Raw genomic sequence first — 18,304 nt, 5'->3', positions numbered from 1 at the left:
CGCTCTGTACAGAATTTGGTTTGGTCACGTTATTTGACAGTCACGTGATAAATGCATTTAATGTGTACTGTATGTAGGTCATCAACAAATTTCAATATCGCAAGGGCATACCCTAGTTAGAATTAAAAATTTCGGTAATAAATTGTATCTATATAACTTGTAGTTTATGAAAAGTGCTGCTGCTTTAAATAGAATTCGCATTTTATTACTTTAAATTTCAAGTTATTTGGCTTATGTCGAAATATGTGTGACCTTTACCATGTATTTTATTTATTTATTTAGTAATGCTCCCGATTTCAGGAAAGCAGCAGCACTTTTCAAGTTAAGGAATGTTTCCGTTATGCATATTTAAAAAATGGTCAAGATCAATTAAGTGTATGCCCTTGCGAAAAGGCGATTTAACGAGGCACCTCCGCGTGAAACATGCACACCCAGTACACAAAAACACGGTAGAATTAATTCAATACATTTTCTTTCTAGTTTTTAAATAATGGCACTAAACAAAGGTTTCAGATTTGTATTAATGGTCTACCTAAGATTTGCAAATAATATTCTGTTTAATAATAAAATGCGTTTTCCACTGTGGTTAAATTACTTGATCCACCTCTCACTGCACATAAAATGCGTCAAATTTTACCATGATGACGTCATGTCGACAAGTACATTGCGATCAGTGACTTGTTCATATCTTGCTGTTTGGGATTTAAATAGCGACACAAATGAATGCAGTGGTAAGTTTTGATGTAGTTTATCACTCTTATGCAGCTTAAAACCGCATATTATTTCATTTTCTGTTGTTGTGAGGAATTGCTATATTTGTGTGATGTCACAGTAGACATTTCCCGTATAAATTAGGCCCCGCCCCCTTTATGCAGCCTTAACAGAGCTGCGCAGGGCCACAGTGGGCATCTTTTAAATTAATTATCTCAAGATCAACAAAGTCACAATTATTCAATATTTATATTGAAGCAACCTCAGGCAATGTAAATTAAAATTTGTTCAGTCATGACCTCTAGAGATAGTTTGGGAATCGAAGGAATCAAGAGTTTTACATTAAGTCTCTTGCAGATTTTTCTCCTTTATAGTTAAAACCAATGAATGGAGCCATTGTATCATAATAGATTTTTGGTTAATAATCTTATTCATATATTGTAAAGCAAAGCTAATAAAAAAAATGTAATCTCAGGTGAATGTGAACATGGAAAATGCCATTGATTTTAGTATCAGAGATGAGAAGTTTCGAAGCCAACCTGTCGAGAATTTGTTAGGACGGCATGAAGGAGAACTTTTAGTGGAAATCATGAATTCTGCAATACCTAATACATCTTTTGGAATTATTTTTGTAAAGACCACGGTTAGTAATTTTAATAAATTTTATTACTTGAAAATCTTAGTGAACATTTCTGATAGAAGTTTGTCAATTGCACAACTCTCTGTCCTTTACTTTTCATAGTTTTGACTTCTTATCCAGAACCATCCTAGTAATTACAATTTTAATTTTTAATCAATAAGCAACTCAATAGAATGAACTGTTGTAGATTTATTCTTAATAAATTGCATTTGAATAAAATAAATTAGCTATTATTTTGAGTGATTCTTAACCATAACTCACATGTGCAGGTAAGAGCTAATAAGTACAGTTGTCTTGATATGTTGAATTTTGCTATATGATTTAGTTTTTTAAAAGGACGTTTTGCTTTATAAATATGACAAAATATGAGTTTTTTTATTTGAAAAAAAAGGAAATTTATTACAATTGAATTTTAGAATAACTTTGATTTAATTCTACTATTGGATTTGTTTATTTGCTTGCTTAATGTCCATTTGAGAACTTTTTCACTCATATTGAGAAAAGGTGGAGGGCTGTATTTAAACCTATACTTGACACTCGTGCTTTTAAGAAGTAAGGAATCTTTTTCGTGCCAGTTTCTGTGACATAGGACCTGGATTTATATAGCCTTATCTGAAGAACTAGTCTCCATATCACTCTACAAGCAATATACATGCAAACAATTTCTAAAATAAGGCAGGCTTTTGACAAATAAGTTGATGTTGCAAGGATTGCATTAATCTTGTTTGTCTATACAATGATCTTCTTTGCAAATAAGTCTGTCATTGAACTGTTCGATATCTTCTGAATCATTTCATTTTTTTCTTGCCAAGTGCTCAGGTAAGCCATGTGGCCCATGGGCCTCTTGTTTTAATTTCAGTCCTGCTAATGTAAACATTAAGTAATAAATGTGATATCTATCATATAGCACAGTGAAAGTTATTATATCCTCTGCTCTATGTTTGTTCCACTCATTCTCTTGACATGTTGTTAAGGTAGTAATAGAACACTTCAGATAGGCATAAAAGATATTGTGTTTACCGTAGTTGGAATTAATTCACACCAATTTTTTTTTTATATTTTCATCAGTTCAAAGAGTTGAATTTTCTGTTTGCTACATGTACTTGAGACATTATAGCTAAATGATTGTTTTATTAGATAATAGTAAACATCGATTTTATCAGCAATTTCAAGCAATTTAAGCATTTTTTAGTCTATATCATCTATATCAATGTTGGATATTTTCTTTTTAACACTCGTGTCAAAGGAAGGAAAATGGAATTTTTGTTGCAATAGGACTTGCAAATCATTACTTTCAACAGATGAATTGCAGTATTTCACGGCTGTGAAAAATTGTATCCGTAAAGATAATTATTAACAAGAACATAAACAAGTACTTAATAATATGGATATTTCAATATTGCAGATCATTTTCACACGTTTGGATTTGAGCACTGAACATTTCCAAAAGTTAAGGAACGGTGATAAAGTGGAAGATGACAGAAGTAGCATTCTTTACTCAAGACCTTACAACTTTTTAATTAGAAAAGATCGTGAAGAAATTCTGGATACAATGTTTCAACTTGGTTTGCTCTGCAGAGTTAGAAGTTTATATTATCAGGATTAGTAACATATATGTACATGTACACATTTGTCCTTTAATAAACATGTAGTACAGCTAAAAAATTGTGAATGAATGCATTAACATGAAAAGTAAGACAAGCTCTTTAGCTCTTTAGCTCACCTGAGCTTGATCAAAGTACCTGAATTATGAATCCTGAAGTAATATTTTGTACTATATTTTATTTCTTAATACATACATAAGTTTTCAAAAAATCAACCAAATAATGCTTTATAATTTATTGTTGTATAATTTTTTTAATCTCAAATTCTTTTCAAGATACATGAGATATGATTTATTTTAAAAAAAAAATATTATATGTAACTATGTACAGTATTTAAAGGTAAATATAATGCATTTTTTGAATGTATTTAATGTATAGATTTATGATTTACACATTTTTGTACAATATGTAATATCAGTGAAATATTAAATAATTGGGTGATGTTATATCTATGGTTTAATGTAATTAAACTGTCTTATAACCCTCCAGGTTTCAATTAATAGTTCTTTGATGGATTGCTCTCTGTGTTCATATTTTACCTTGATGGAGCTAATCATCCCAATATCCCATGACAATGTCATGTATCAAAGATGACGAGCATCATGAAAAAGGCTCTCTGGTGGTATGATTTTAGCTCACCTGAGCCAAAAATACTTAAACATTTTCTTATGACTACTTTTAAATCTCACTTTCTCATCTTTGCAAGAACCACCAAGCCAATTTCAACCAAACTCACCACAAAAAATTCTTGGGTAAAGGGAATTTAAGTTTGTTTAAATAAAGGGCCATGCCATCTTCCAAGGGGAGGTAATTAAGACTTAGTGAAAATTTAATGAAATCTTTAATAAATCTTCAAGAACCACTGGGTCAGCAAAGACAACAAGCAAATTCAAAGAATTGTGGTCCCCCGCTTTTGGTCTCTTAGTGCATGGGATGCCATTATTGTCCCCCTCTTTTCCTAAAGCGAGGGGACATTAAATTGCATTCATCTGTCAGTCTTTCTGTCACAGAAATTTTAACTTTGATCATAACTTTACAAGGAGAAGGATAGGGCTTTTATATTTTACATGTACATTACCTGTGACAAGATCTTTCCAATATACTATGATTTTTGACCCTGTGATCTTGAAGTTTGACCTACTTTTCAAAAATTTTAACATTACTTTAAAATTGTCATATAACTTTTGGGAGATAAAAGGTGGGGCTTTCATTTTACACATGTATATTACCTGTGACAAGACCTTTCCAAATATACTATGATTTTTGACCCGCTGACCTTGACCTTGAAGTTTGACCTACTTTTCAAAATATTATTTTTCCTTATAACTTTTGATTGAGAAGAGATAGGGCTTTCATATTTGACATGTGCATTACCTATGACAAGATGGTTTCGAGCATGGTATGATTTTTGATCCCTTGACCTTCATGTTCGACCTAATTTCCCCCCCCCAAAAAAAAAAATTAAATTTGGTGATTACTTTTAAATGACATATGATAGGACGTTCATAGTTGACACAATATGCCATATATAATGGCATCTCACCCACTAAGTCACCGAAATTCTTTGAATTTGCTTGTTTATACCGTATTAAATGTGTCACAAAAATAATGATATAAAGTGAAAAATTGAATCGAATAATTTTTCAAGTATTTCTCTATTGGAAAGTATGGATGCATTATTTATCTATTTTTTTTTTTCTACAGTGACTCTAGGTAAAGATCTTGACACACCCTGATCTTGACACACCCTCAGGTCATAAGCAATCTTTTTGTGAAGATGAAACTCCCAACATCCCAACATTATTCTCCATAAGAAAGATACAGACCAGATATGAATTATGAACTTTACTGTTAGTAATCTTGAACTTGCACATACATTTGTATGACCCTAGGTCAAGGCTTGACACATCCTCAAGTCATAAACAATCTTTTTGCAAAATGGGAACTCACCAAGTTTATCCTTCAGAAAGATATGGACCGGACACGGATTATGAACTTTTTCTTTCAGTGACCTTGAACTTTCCCACACCTTGTCTTGTCACACCCTCAGCTCATGAACAATCTTTGTGTGAAGTAGTAGATTCTAATGATCCTCCATAAGAAAGATATGGACCGGACATACAGATGGACAATTTGATTCCTATATACCCACCCAAAACTTTGCGGGGGGGGGGGGGTTATAAAAACTATTTAACAAGAATGAGCCCTTGAAGTCTTTTTAAGTTGCTTTTATATGAAATTACATGTGAAGAGAATAAAAATTGAAGTATTGACACTTTTTTGTCTATATATGATAGTATTACAGCAAGATACTAGTATTTGCTTAATAAAGTTGCATTTAATGTAAATTTTGTACACAGTTCTTAATGGTGAAAATTTATATTTTATATCTATTATTGAAAATTTATACTTAATAGTAGAACAATGCTAAAAAGTACATTTCAGATCAATAGTTAACACCGGAGCTATTATGATGTAAATAAATATTAGCAAATTAGGAATAAAAAATAAAACAACACAGAAACAGATAAAATGCAAAGGTGTATCAGTTTAATATCAAAGTTCATGTAAGTGTGAGATAGTTTATCAATGATTTTAAAGTCATATGATTTGTTTTAGCTCCACTGATAAATCATTGCAGCCACGGTTTCAAGTTCACGCAGTTACAGATACAAAAGATTTAGTAGGTAAAATCCTCATTTCCATCTTCCTAACACATTTTTTTAACATGCATGCTTTTTTACATCATTCTCTACGTTTGATTATTCAATTATGCTACATTAAAGTTTACAGCATTTTAAGGAATCTGTTAAAATGAACCCCAGATTCTGTGTCCAGGACATCATTAGATGTAACCTCTGTAAAGACATAGTTGTACAAATGTACTGTAACTTATGTCCCATGAATCTGTGCAAGATTTGTATGGCGGAACACATCTCCGACGTCTCTAAGAAGCATGAAGTGTTGCCTTGTGATTTGAGAAAATCTAAACATGGCTACACAATGGAGACACCAGATGCTGTATCTTGTCCTACAGTCAAACCCCTGCTTGATGAACCAGAGCTCATCACCACCATAGACACTGGGTATGAATATCTACGCAGTGTTACCTGTGTAAGGGATAAAGAAATCTGGACACGTGGCCATGAGAAAATAATAAAACTCTACAACATCCAGGGCAAAGTACTAAAGTCAATCCAAACCAAGTCAGGGAAATGGCCAGGTAACATCACAGTGACAAGGAGTGCAGATTTAGTTTATACTGACCCTGATACAAGAACTGTAAACATGGTGAAGAATTATAAGATACGGAAAGTGGACAGACTACAGGGTTGGAAACCTTACTATGTCTGCAGTACCTCCTCTGGTGACCTCCTGGTTACCATGTACAGCGATGATAAACGATCAAAAGTTGTTCGTTACTCTGGATCCACAGAGAAACAAACCATTCAGTTGATAGTGAAGGTAATCCTCTGTATTCATCTGGTTACCTTAAACACATCAGTGAGAACAAAAACCTGGATATCTGTGTGGCTGACCAGGAAGCCAAGGCAGTAGTGGTGGTTAATCAGACAGGAAAACTCCAATTTAAATACACTGGTCATCCCTCTACTACCAAGGGATCATTTGATCCACTTGGCATCACAACAGACAACCAGAGTCAGATCCTGACAGCAGACTGTTACAACCACTGTATCCATATCCTAGACCAGGACGGACATTTCCTCCGTTACATTGATAACTGTTATCCAAAGTATCCATAGGATTTATGTGTAGACAATAGAGACTACCTGTTTGTGGCCGAGTTTAACAGTGATGAAGTGAAAATAATCAAATATATGTAAACAATGTGTGTTGCAATTTTATTTTCATGGAGACATGACTGCAAAATTCTGTCTTTCCTTAATCACTACTCAACTTTTTCCTTATACATGAAGGAAAAGAATGTATATAGCATATTAGGCATTTTATGCTGAAATAGTGTACAGCTTCCTTTTCTACAGAAAATATGGCAGCACCCAAGCTAGGGATTGAACTGACAATGCAAAGAAAGACCGTTCCACATTTTACCGCTTATGACACAGAAACAGCTATACTGTTCAATTTATTTTTAAAGTATATAAATTTAGTTCATGTATTTGATATAAAAGAAAAAATAAATATCATTTATCATGTTTGTTTGCCCTCTCCCGACTCGGGACGAAAAAATTGGTTAGGAGGTAAGTGGTAATTTTTTTCTCAGAAAAGCTCAAATTCGATGCTTAATTTTCAAAATCTATTGTCCAGAATGAATAAAAAAATAATTGCTTTCTGGTGGTTGAAAAAAAGTTTTGATTCGATTGGTAGCCAGTCAGTCCGGATAGGGCAAACAAACAATTTTTAAAGATGGCCCTTTAGGGCTCATACTGATAATCAAATCTCCCCAAAATTGTTTTCACAGAAGTAAGTCATCTGCTTTGTTTGGAATTTGTACTGTTCTCTATAGAAGTGTGGAAAGGTGAGCTTGCATAATGTATCTTACAGACGAGGGTTACTTGTGTCGTTGTTTATGAAATGAGTAAGCATTCCCTGTTGTCCAGTCACACCCGCCGGGTGTTTCTTGTCTTGATCAGGCAAACGGAAAAATCACTAGACAATTCAGGGTGTAAATAATGGCCTCAAAAATATGTATGAAAATTCTGTATTGAATCAACTGGGAGGTATAAACTAAATCTGCAGGTGATAAGGGTATATTGATACATAAACAAAGACACCACAAAGCAGAGAATCCCCTCGAAAAAGAGCATATTTATAAATCAAGGCAGTATTCAACATCAATCCCGATGCAAATTACGTCACTTCTGTTACGCACACAAGGACGAACTAACTCACCCACAAGCCCACAAGCGCATTACTATATCCCCTCCAACTCCGCTAAGTTTGTTTCTTAGCTTAGTTTGAAATTGGCCAAAATTGAAGAAAATTCTATGTATAGATACAGAGCTAGCTGGCATCCGCACCAGTTTCTGAGCATATTTGCAAAAAATAACTTGAAATAAATTTGATCTCTCAGCACAAACCCCTGGTTTAAAACTGATCTGTTCTTTCTCATCTCCAAGAGTTCTTGACAGTTTCACAGTTTCTGATAACAAAGTTAAAAAGAATGGTATGAGTTCTGGGTGGGATTCCATCAACATATCTTGTGCTACACTAATGTTAATATCCTCTTTCCAAAGGAAAGAAACTAAAGCCATGTCAACAGATTTTTTAATCATGCAAAGCACACAGTATTAAACTTAAATCCTTTAATAAATACTATAGGTCTTGCTAACAACAATCAAACAATTACACACGTTTTTCAACAAATTGAATGTTGACAGTTATGTGTTCCTGTTTTGGGGAAATATTTTACTTTAGTAGAGCTATATGGCCTCTTAGGTGTGTTGAAAACCCAAGCTAGTGACAAAGTAATGGTTCACTGTTACTCAGGATTGTTCCTCAAAGATGGTTAGTCTTAACATCTTATATGACATTTTTCTTTGGGATTTTTCAATTGATCACTTTTCCCACTGGCATTCTTTCTACATTCTTTTCATTTCACAATTTCCTCGGACCCTTCTTCACATACATCAAAGACATGTACCCCAATTTGGATCTTTGTGTTTCACATTTATGGCAACTGACTGTATAGATTACACCTCTACCTGAACCAAGTCTTAAAACAAATGTCACTGGTGAATTATTGAACTTGGTTTTGATTATTTGTTAGGTGATGCCAAATTAAGGCATTACTGGGTAGCCATTTTTAAAAAAAATCAAAGACAATGATTAGATACATGTATTTATGGATCCAATTTCTATCACATGCGAGCAATTACTTTTCGGCATGACTGACTTTGGTTTCACTAAATAGTGAATTAAATTGGATATTGGATTACAATTAAGTGCTCATATCAAACTAATTATTGAGGTTGCACTGCTTAAGGTCATGCAATTGCTTACAGAAACGTTTACAATTTTATAAAGGACAACCATACATCATCTGGCTTATTCTGAAGCCAGAAAATATGTTGTTGAATAAATATGTAAAAATTCATCGATGTTACCATTTAAATTTTATGAGGCCAGTCCTCGAACTTTTTGATAAACCCTCATACAGCCTAAGGTTTTTATCAACACACATTGATATATTTATTTATTAACAACCAAGATATTTTCTTAAAGAAGTTAAGTTGCATTTAAAGATAAATACCACAAACATTTTCTTATCTCCCATACAGAACAGTTAGATATTGCTAATTTTTCCTTTTTTTTAAATAAAAACTCTAATTATGAAATTTTAATTGTGTAAAAATACTACAAATGTTTCCACAAACTTCAAAATAACAAAACATATATATTTCTTTTCAAAAATTACTTTGAACTGAAAAATTACATTTTCTCATTTTTCACCAAATTATGTAGCTTGGTTTAATAATATTTAGTTGTTCAACTTAAAACAGATATTCCTTCTTTAGTGAGATATGCACACTTTCTTTAAACAGTTATTAATTATGTACATTTATATTTATTTTTGTTGTTGTTGTTTTTGTTGAAAACTTTAATAGCAAAACACTAGAGTACTAAGAGGTATATTATAGATTGACAACTGAGCTAAGTTATCAAATTGGGATTAAATTACGCTGATACAGATAAAATCCAGAATTGTGTCAGACTGAGTTTAATATCAAAATTTATACAAGTGTGGTTTACACATTGATAAAAAAGTAATATAATTTGTTTTAAATCCACTAAAAAATTAATAAATTGCAGTTGTAGTTTCATGTTCATGCAGTTACACCAGATTTAGCAGGTAAAAATCTAATTTCATTTTCTTTTGCTTTTACCAGATTTCATAAAGTGCTTGCTTTTTAGAACATTATTATTTTATCATTCAATTATGATAATTAAATTTTGCAGTATTTTAAAGATTCTGAGGAAATTGACCCCAGACTTTGTTTCCAGGATATCATTATATGTGATCTCTGTGAAGATAGAGTTGTACAAAAGTACTGTAACTTACGTCCCATGAATCTGTGTAAAGGTTGTGTTGGTGAACACATCTGTGATGTTTCTAGATAGCATGATGTGGTTCCTTTTGATTTTAGAAGATCTAAACTTGTGTACCCTCAGTGTCAAAACCATTTTGATTGATTGATTGATTGTATGTTGTTTTACGTCCCATTCGAGAATTTTTCACTCATATAGAGACGTCACCATATACCGGTGAAGGCCTTCAAATTTTGACCTTTACTCGGCACTCAGGGCCATTGAGCAGTGAGGGATCTTTATCGTGCCAACGCCTGCCGTGACACGGGGCCTCGGTTTTTAAGGTCTCATCGGACCCGCAACTTTCACTTCAAAGTGCCGAGCGCATGGCGAAGGAACAGTTGCTACCCATTTTTTATCGACTTAGGTCAGTCGCGGCCGAGATTCGAATTCACGACCTCCCGATCACGAAGCGAGCGCTCTACCGACTGAGCTACCGTGAACGGTTCAATGCAGTTTACTCAAAATTCAAAGAAATGGTTAGTGATGCAGAAACCCAGATAGCTGAAATAGACGGAAAGTACGAGAAACTTACATCAGAGGTCACAAAACATGGAGAAGAATGGCACAGAGAAATTGACAAAGTTATAGAGAAAAAACAAGGAAGAAATCAACAAAATGAGAAACCAACATAGAGATGCCCTAAATAAACACCTAGACAATATAAAGAAACTTGTTACTGACATTGAACAGGCTATATCAGAAATTAATGAGAAACTAAAATCAAAGGAAGCTTCCAAAATACTTTCCTATGAAATCAATTCAGATATTTTTGATAAACTTCCACCTACATTGAAGGTTGAGTTTCCATAGTTTACTACAAGAAACAGTAAGCAACAGTGTTTACAGTTATTTGGTTCTATATCACAATTATCCATTACAACAGAAGAACATGGGTACTCAATAAAGACACCAGAAACTGTATCTTGCTCTCCAGTCAAACCACTGCTTGATGAACCAGAACTCATCACCAACATAGACACTGGGCATTACCAACTATAGAGTGTTACCAGTCTCAGTGATGAAGAAATCTGGACATGTGGGGAGGACAAAATCATGAAACTTTACAATCTCGACAGCAGGCTACTGCAGTCAATCAAAACCAAGTCTGGCAAAAGACATTTGATATAGCCTTGACAAGGAATGGAGAACTAGTTTATACTGACCCTCGAACAAGAACTGTAAACATAGCGAAGAATAAACATATACAGGAAGTGATCAGACTTCAGGGATGGATACCTATCAATGTGTGTTGTACCTCTTCTGGTACAGTCCCTGAAACGTTCTACTTTCCCACTTGAACGGTGAGCGAACGGTGAACGAACTCTGAACGAACGCAGAGCGAACGGTGAGTGAACGATGTGTGAACGATGAACGCAACTTGGTGAACGATGTGTGAACGGTGAACGGTGAGCGAACGCAGAAAGCGAACGGAGCGCAAACGCGAACTCAAAGTGAACGGTGAACGAACGGTGAACGCAAGATGAACGATTTGTTCGGAATGCCTCTGATCTTTTCCTTACATTGAAACTATTCTATTGTATGTATGCCTGGTGCTAAAAAATAAATGAATAATAAATAAATCAACAAATCAATGAAAAGTATCCTAAGAAAGACGATACAGGCACATTAAGTAAACTTTTTAATTTAATTTTTTAACAATATTTTCTTCGCATATGTACGATGTTTAAATTCAACTTTTTAATAACACGATTTTTATATCTGTAAAACATTGTAATTGTTACCGAACGCTGTAGTATAAAAGATAAAATTAATCTAGTTGTAAAATAAATATGTTTATTCTTATTTGATATATAAAATCATTACAAATAATGTGGATTTTAGAAGAGCAAATTACGTACTTATAGAATGAATTACAACGGTTGTAACAACCATACATATATTTCCGTGCCAAGACGATTCCGTGTAAAAAAAATGAGGAAAAAATAAAATATTTTACAAAGGTATGTGGACGTATTGCATAAATACACCCGTATTTTAAAATTTTAATGCAATAATATATTTAACAGTCAGTTTTATTTTTTATGATGATTTATTGAGCAGACTTCTACATGTTTCCCGGCCGTGATTATACTGGGACAAGATGATACAAAGGGACAATCATATTATTCGTTATATATTAAGTTTTCACAACTTCATATTTAAGTAATATGCTGTCATAGTTTTTATTAAACAGACAAATATGAGAGAGAGAGAGATTCGGTTTTACCCCCTCCCCCCTTCTCAAATGTTTGTACCTATATCAAATAAAATTTCTTAATTATTTTCTAAATATACCAGGCAATGAAAAAACTATCTTTATCACCACACCTATTTGTGTTACAGTCATAATCGGTTTTTATTTTCCTGCTTCAAGTTCACACGAAGTCCACGTGCTTGACCTGTCAATCAAAATCATTCGACAAAGTCTCGTCACACCGAAGGCAAAGTGTTAAGTATCTCCAAGAAGTTTTAACATTTTTTCTTATCATTTCTAGATCTGATTCCAACATTTCTAAAAAAAAAAAAAAAAATAATAAATGAATAAAATACATTGGGAATAAACACTTGGAATGATTAAGCCGCTTGAATTTGAAACATACTCACTGCCAATTTAAAATGTTACCGCCGGCACATGTATATTTTGAACTACTATTGTTTAATGACTTTGTTTAGATGTATTTTTGTTTTGAGACTGAAATTTTTGTGCTACAAAACACATTAACTTCTATTTAAATGTTAATTAAAATATACTGGAAATACTACCTAAGTAACAGATTTACGGGAAAGGGGGGGGGGGGGGAGGGCTCTTAATAATATCTAATGGAAAACATATAAAGTTACGGTGAAAAATATCATTACTGGTGAAACACTTCGATTATATTAATGATAATCATGTTATAAAGGCATTTCTCTCTCTCTAATTAAAGACTTTATATTTGTAAAGTAGAAATGAAATATATGGAGATAACGAACAGTATTCAAGCTAAAATGTCCATTAATCAATACAAAATAGGAGGAGAGCAAACACGGACCTCCAAACATCAGAGTTGGGATCAGGTGCCATGGAGGAGTGAGCATCCCCTGCCGACCGGTCACACCCGCCGTGTGCTCCTTGAAAAAAATTCTATAATGTATTACATTTTAAACATTTTTTTTTTCAAACCACACTATCAATTTAATTCCCTCTAAAGATATTTAATAAACTGGATAGCTGCAGTACTGCTTATAATCCTCAGAATTAGTTCTAACATGTATTTCTGTATTATTTGAAAATAAAATTGCGTTAGAAATAAATATTTTCGTATTTCTGCTGAAGTTGGTAAATTAATTGACTTCGGTTATTCTCTATCCATTAACGATTTGTTGTCTTTAACACAACAAGAAAATGTTGCAGTGCTTGAAGCATCTGTATATTGCCCGTATTTAAATTTATTTTTTCAGCATCGTTCTACATAGGTACATACATGTACTCATAAAAACATTTATTTTCTAGATAAATTTAATAAATAACCTAACAGCTAAGTTAGAATAATAAAAAATAAATATTGTAGATAATTTTTTTGTTTAAACATGATATGTTAATTATTAAATTTGTAAATCCTTACTTAGAAAAAGATAAGTCCATTCACTTCTGAGTTCCGAATGACAATACAGACTGAACGATAAGTGAACGCTGAACGCAAGGTGAAACCAAAGTGAACGAACGAAAAGAGCGAACGCTGAACGCTTTGTGAACGGTGAACGCGAGCGCATGGTGAACGCTGAACGCAAAACTGTGAACGGAGAGCGAACGGTGAACGAACGGTGAACGCACGCTGAACGAACGGTGAACGAACGGTGAGCGAACGGAAAAATGGGAAAGTAGAACGTTTCAGGGACTGTAATCTCTTGGTTACCATGTTCAGTGATGATAAACATACAAAAGTTGTCCGTTACTCTGGCTCTACAGAAAAACAAACCATTCAGTTTGATTGATTGATTGATTGTATATTGTTTTACGTCCCATTCGAGAATTTTTCACTCATATAGAGACGTCACCATATACCGGTGAAGGCCTTCAAATTTTGACCTTTACTCGGCACTCAGGGCCATTGAGCAGTGAGGGATCTTTATCGTGCCAACGCCTGCCGTGACACGGGGCCTCGGTTTTTAAGGTCTCATCCGAAGGACCCGCAACTTTCACTTCAAAGTGCCGAGCGCATGGCGAAGGAACAGTTGCTACCCATTTTTTTATCGACTTAGGTATGTCGCGGCCGAGATTCGAACTCACGACCTCCCGATCACGGAGCGAGCGCTCTACCGACTGAGCTACCGTGAACGGTCCATTCAGTTTGATAGTACAGGTAAACCTTTGTATTCGTCTGGTTACTCTTACAGTGATAAAAACATCAGTCAGAACAGGAACCTGGATATCTGTGTGGCTGACTGGGATGCCAGAGCAGTGGTGATTGTTAATAAGGCAGGAAAACTCCGATTTAAATACACGGGTCAGCCTTCTACTACACAGAAACAATTCTCTCCTCACGGTATCGCAACAAACAGCCTAAGTCAGATCCTGACAACAGATGGTCACGATGACTGTATCCACATCCTAGATCGGGATGGACAGTTCCTCCGTTACATTGATAACTGTGGTCTATTCCGTCCATGCAGTTTAAGTGTAGACACCAGTGACAACCTCTTCGTAGCTGAGGGTCATAGTGGTAAAGTTAAGAAAATTAAATATATGTAAATATTTCCATTTCTATTTGTTTTCTCTGTGATAACTCTTTGAAAGTTAGGAGAGTTGATTTCTTGATCATTCTAACGGAATGCAAATTTCGCCAAGCGAAAGGTCAGGAGCTAAGAAGGCCTAATATGCATGTAATTCTCGTGCGGATATCTTTGTGTCTGACTCTAAGGAGGCCTAATATGCATGTAATTCTCGTGCGGCTGTCTTTGTGTTTGACGTCAGTGAGCGGGGCGCAGTACAGTTAAGGCAACATTTTCTATAAAAAGGCACCAAAAACGAGACACTTAAAGTTCAACCGTCTTATTTTTTAGCATGAAACTCTATCTGAAATATCTTAATGGCTTTATGAAGAGTTTGTCCATCGCTTTTCACATCGGTATTTTTTGTCATCATGTGACCCTCTAAAGTCACATGAGCTCCGATTTTAGGTCAAAATATGAAATGTCAAATTTAATCAAAAAGTGCAAGGGCAAGGCAAACAATATTTGAACTGCACAAGGTTTCATTGTGTCCCTTGGTATCTATCCTATCGAAAAACTAATGCTCATCCAGTCAGATTTCTGAGATATTTAAGTTATTCATTGAAAACAAACACCAGTATTCAAAAATAGAGTATTTTTCATCATTTAATCGGAAATTTTAAATTGCCTAATGAATTACAAAGAAATGAGCATCACTTTTTAAAAACTATACAGCAAAATAAAGAATTTAAAATAAAAACCTACCTCTTGGGTTGTCGCCTTGCCCTTGCACTTTTTGATTAAAAATTGAAATCTTAACACATTCATTCTAAATATAGTTTTCAAACGCATCATTGACCCAGCATGGGAGATAACTCTGTGGTACTTAGTAGAGTTTATGTACCTCGCAAATTTTAAACAAATACCTACGGACTGCGCTGGGCTTTATTTCACTAAATCAAAACGGTATGCATAAAAAAATCTTTGACTTTACTTTGTTTTGTATATCTTCGTTCTTTTATACGCTACACAAGACGTATTTGACACCTACCGCATTTCCTCCGTTCGCCTAAAATTTGCCGCAACATCCATCATGTAAATAAATTGGAAAATGCCCATGGTTAAAAATATTGAAAGATTCAGTCATTTGTAATAAAAATAAAAAATAGACAACCCCTATCAATGATAAAACATTTATTCTTCCTCAGTAGACACACAGAAAAAATATCTCCAACAGAACTTAGTTTGTTTTTTTTTCATATGTGATTATTTTAGTTATCAAACCTTCAACTGTTTCTGGATTCTAGACTACGTTGAAAGTTTTAAGAACAGAAGGAAGGGATTGGGGTGCTTACTCCTGTATTTAATAACCTGTTTTCCTTTCTACAGATCTAACCCCCCCCCCCCCAACCAGTTTGCCTCTGGGTCCTTTGATACTATATACTTACTGGCATGTTAAAAATAAATTATTAAACAACAGTGTTTATATCAGGTTTTACTTATTTGGGTGTTGTAGCACAAATCATACCGGCGTAGGGGGGGGGGGGGGGGAGGGGGGCTTTAGTCTCATGTTTTTGAGTAATTATCAATCAATGCGCAAACAAGATAATCATAGTAAAAACTTTGTAATACAGAAACAGATACTCTGTTAAAGAACAGGTGAACACAATATACATGCTGAAATTTAGATCTTGTTGTACCCCAAAACACAGACAGGTGCATACCAGAATGGACGTGAAATGTACGCAGAGAACGGCTGGGGTCCGCTTTGAGACCCCCAGTGGGTCCAGATGAGGGTCCAGGGGCGAAGTCCCAGGAAGCTCATGGTTTTTACCAAATATTTCATTCAAAATCATGCCATTTCGATTTTCTTTAGAAAATACAAGACATAGTAATATTGTTTTTAACACAAAGTTAAATACTTCCGTTCAAATTTATTGTACATGTAGAGCCTGAATATTTTTTTTAAAAAGATATATTAGTATCATCTTTCGGCAACAAATATAATTAATAATTTCAATTTTTAACAAAAATAATATTTCAAATCATATTCTAGTTGATCACAGCATTCAACGGTTGATATTTTCTCAAAGATCTTAAAAATAAATTATCAATGTGTTGTAGAAGAATTACAAATTAATGAATGTTTTATTTGGTTTTGGCAATGATTTAATAAAACATTACAATTTTTTTTTATAAAGATATGGTAATATAGAATTTGAATTTGAATCGAAACAGTATGAGATAAAATAATTTGAAACACAAATATTTGCTGGATGGTATTGATATTTTTTCTCTTCTCACAAAGCTCTCCCTTCCCTCCTCCCCCCCCCCCCCCATTTTTTTAGATTTGTAAACGATGTGTTCGCACCTGCGTATTTGCGTATAAGCAGCTACGCGCCTGTCAGGAAACATGCAAGTAAAGATACTCAAATCTTAACAGCCTTCAAACTTTCACACCATTGTACTGTTAAAAATTCAAAGTATTAGTTATCTAGAAAATTTATTTAATTAAAAACAGCCTTTCAAATTCAAAGACAAGCTGTGAAGGGATTTCTGAGCAGGTGCAAAATATTTCAAACAGTCCACAGTTCAAACAGTTCTTCTGGATGAAATCAATTCTGAAAACAAAATGAAATACCATTATGGAAGGTTCACTGGTGTTTTAAAAAAGTGATACTCAAAACAATGCATTGAGAAACATGGAAAGCATATACATGACTCTACTATTTTTATTATCAAAACATTTCAATAATCTTGCTAGGAATATGTATGGTTTAGAGCTTATATGGAGCATACCTTTTTATTTTATTGGTGGAAACACTTGCTGCCTGAATGCATTGTTCAAATTGTTTGGGAGTAGCTACAACACAATATATATGTAATGAGTGAAAAACATAATGATTACTAATGTAGAATGAAATGACATTGCATTGTACAAAACAAACCATGCTATACTATATTTTCTGAAATTCAAAAAATAAATGGAAACAAACTTTTGATACAAAACTTTTCTGGGAAATTGAAACCTATGACATTTGCAAAAGTAGAATTGGTAGCTAAACTTCATTTAAGTAAAAAAAAAATCAATATACTAGAGATAACATTTAATTCTTTCACCTATACAACATTTAAAAAAATATTTAACACTGGCATACTATGAAATTAATGTGAAATGCTTTAGTGTGATCATACCCAGTGGAGAAATTGATGCATCTATTTTGATAGTTCTAGCTGATGTAAATGCCAGTTTTAACCAGTTCTGTGATAGCTACAATGACAAAAGAATTATACATATAAACAGTACATAAATACATGTATATACATATTAGACTGACTTAATGTACATGTAGTCAGACAAATGAAAATTCAAACATTTTATCTTCATTAATGTAGAAATTCTACAAATTAATTTACAGCCTAGTGATATAGATAGTAAAAGTGCTATGATGAATTTAAAATATGAAGCACTGGTAAAAACTGAAATCTTAAAATTCACATATTTTTGATTGCCAGAGGTATAAATTAAAATATATAGGGTCTTATACTCTTGTATGTACAGTGCACATACATTGTACACTGTGCA

The 18,304-nt window shown here is 33.8% G+C and overlaps 2 protein-coding genes, 1 long non-coding RNA gene and 1 pseudogene across 3 annotated transcripts in view; 3 read left to right on the top strand and 1 right to left on the bottom strand.

The window, feature by feature from the left end:
• Positions 1–5,583, top strand: part of LOC133203419 (uncharacterized) — an 8,826-nt gene extending 3,243 nt beyond the window's left edge. Inside the window, exons 3-4 of the mRNA XM_061339199.1 lie at positions 1,187–1,354; positions 5,575–5,583. Coding sequence (XP_061195183.1) covers positions 1,187–1,354; positions 5,575–5,583 — 177 coding nt within the window. The remainder of the gene's footprint in view (positions 1–1,186; positions 1,355–5,574) is intronic.
• Positions 1–6,800, top strand: part of LOC133203329 (uncharacterized) — a 139,351-nt pseudogene extending 132,551 nt beyond the window's left edge.
• Positions 6,801–10,499: 3,699 nt separating this feature from the next.
• LOC133203358 (tripartite motif-containing protein 2-like) lies at positions 10,500–14,758 on the top strand. Its single transcript, XM_061339153.1, has 2 exons — positions 10,500–10,543; positions 14,404–14,758. Exons 1-2 carry the CDS (start codon positions 10,500–10,502, stop codon positions 14,756–14,758), a joined length of 399 nt encoding a protein of 132 aa, XP_061195137.1.
• A 2,446-nt stretch (positions 14,759–17,204) lies between these two features.
• LOC133203312 (uncharacterized) lies at positions 17,205–17,991 on the bottom strand. The gene is made up of 3 exons (XR_009723389.1): positions 17,914–17,991; positions 17,518–17,581; positions 17,205–17,339 (listed from the first exon to the last, which is right to left on the bottom strand). It is a non-coding gene; the product is annotated as an uncharacterized LOC133203312 (long non-coding RNA).
• Positions 17,992–18,304: the final 313 nt, after the last annotated feature.

The sequence above is a fragment of the Saccostrea echinata genome, unplaced genomic scaffold (genome assembly GCF_033153115.1).
Source record: "Saccostrea echinata isolate AGI-Se365-2 ecotype Australia unplaced genomic scaffold, CSIRO_AGI_Sech_v1 ptg000050l, whole genome shotgun sequence".
In the NCBI taxonomy this organism is placed as follows: domain Eukaryota; kingdom Metazoa; phylum Mollusca; class Bivalvia; order Ostreida; family Ostreidae; genus Saccostrea; species Saccostrea echinata.
This window is presented reverse-complemented; position numbering and strand designations above follow the sequence as displayed.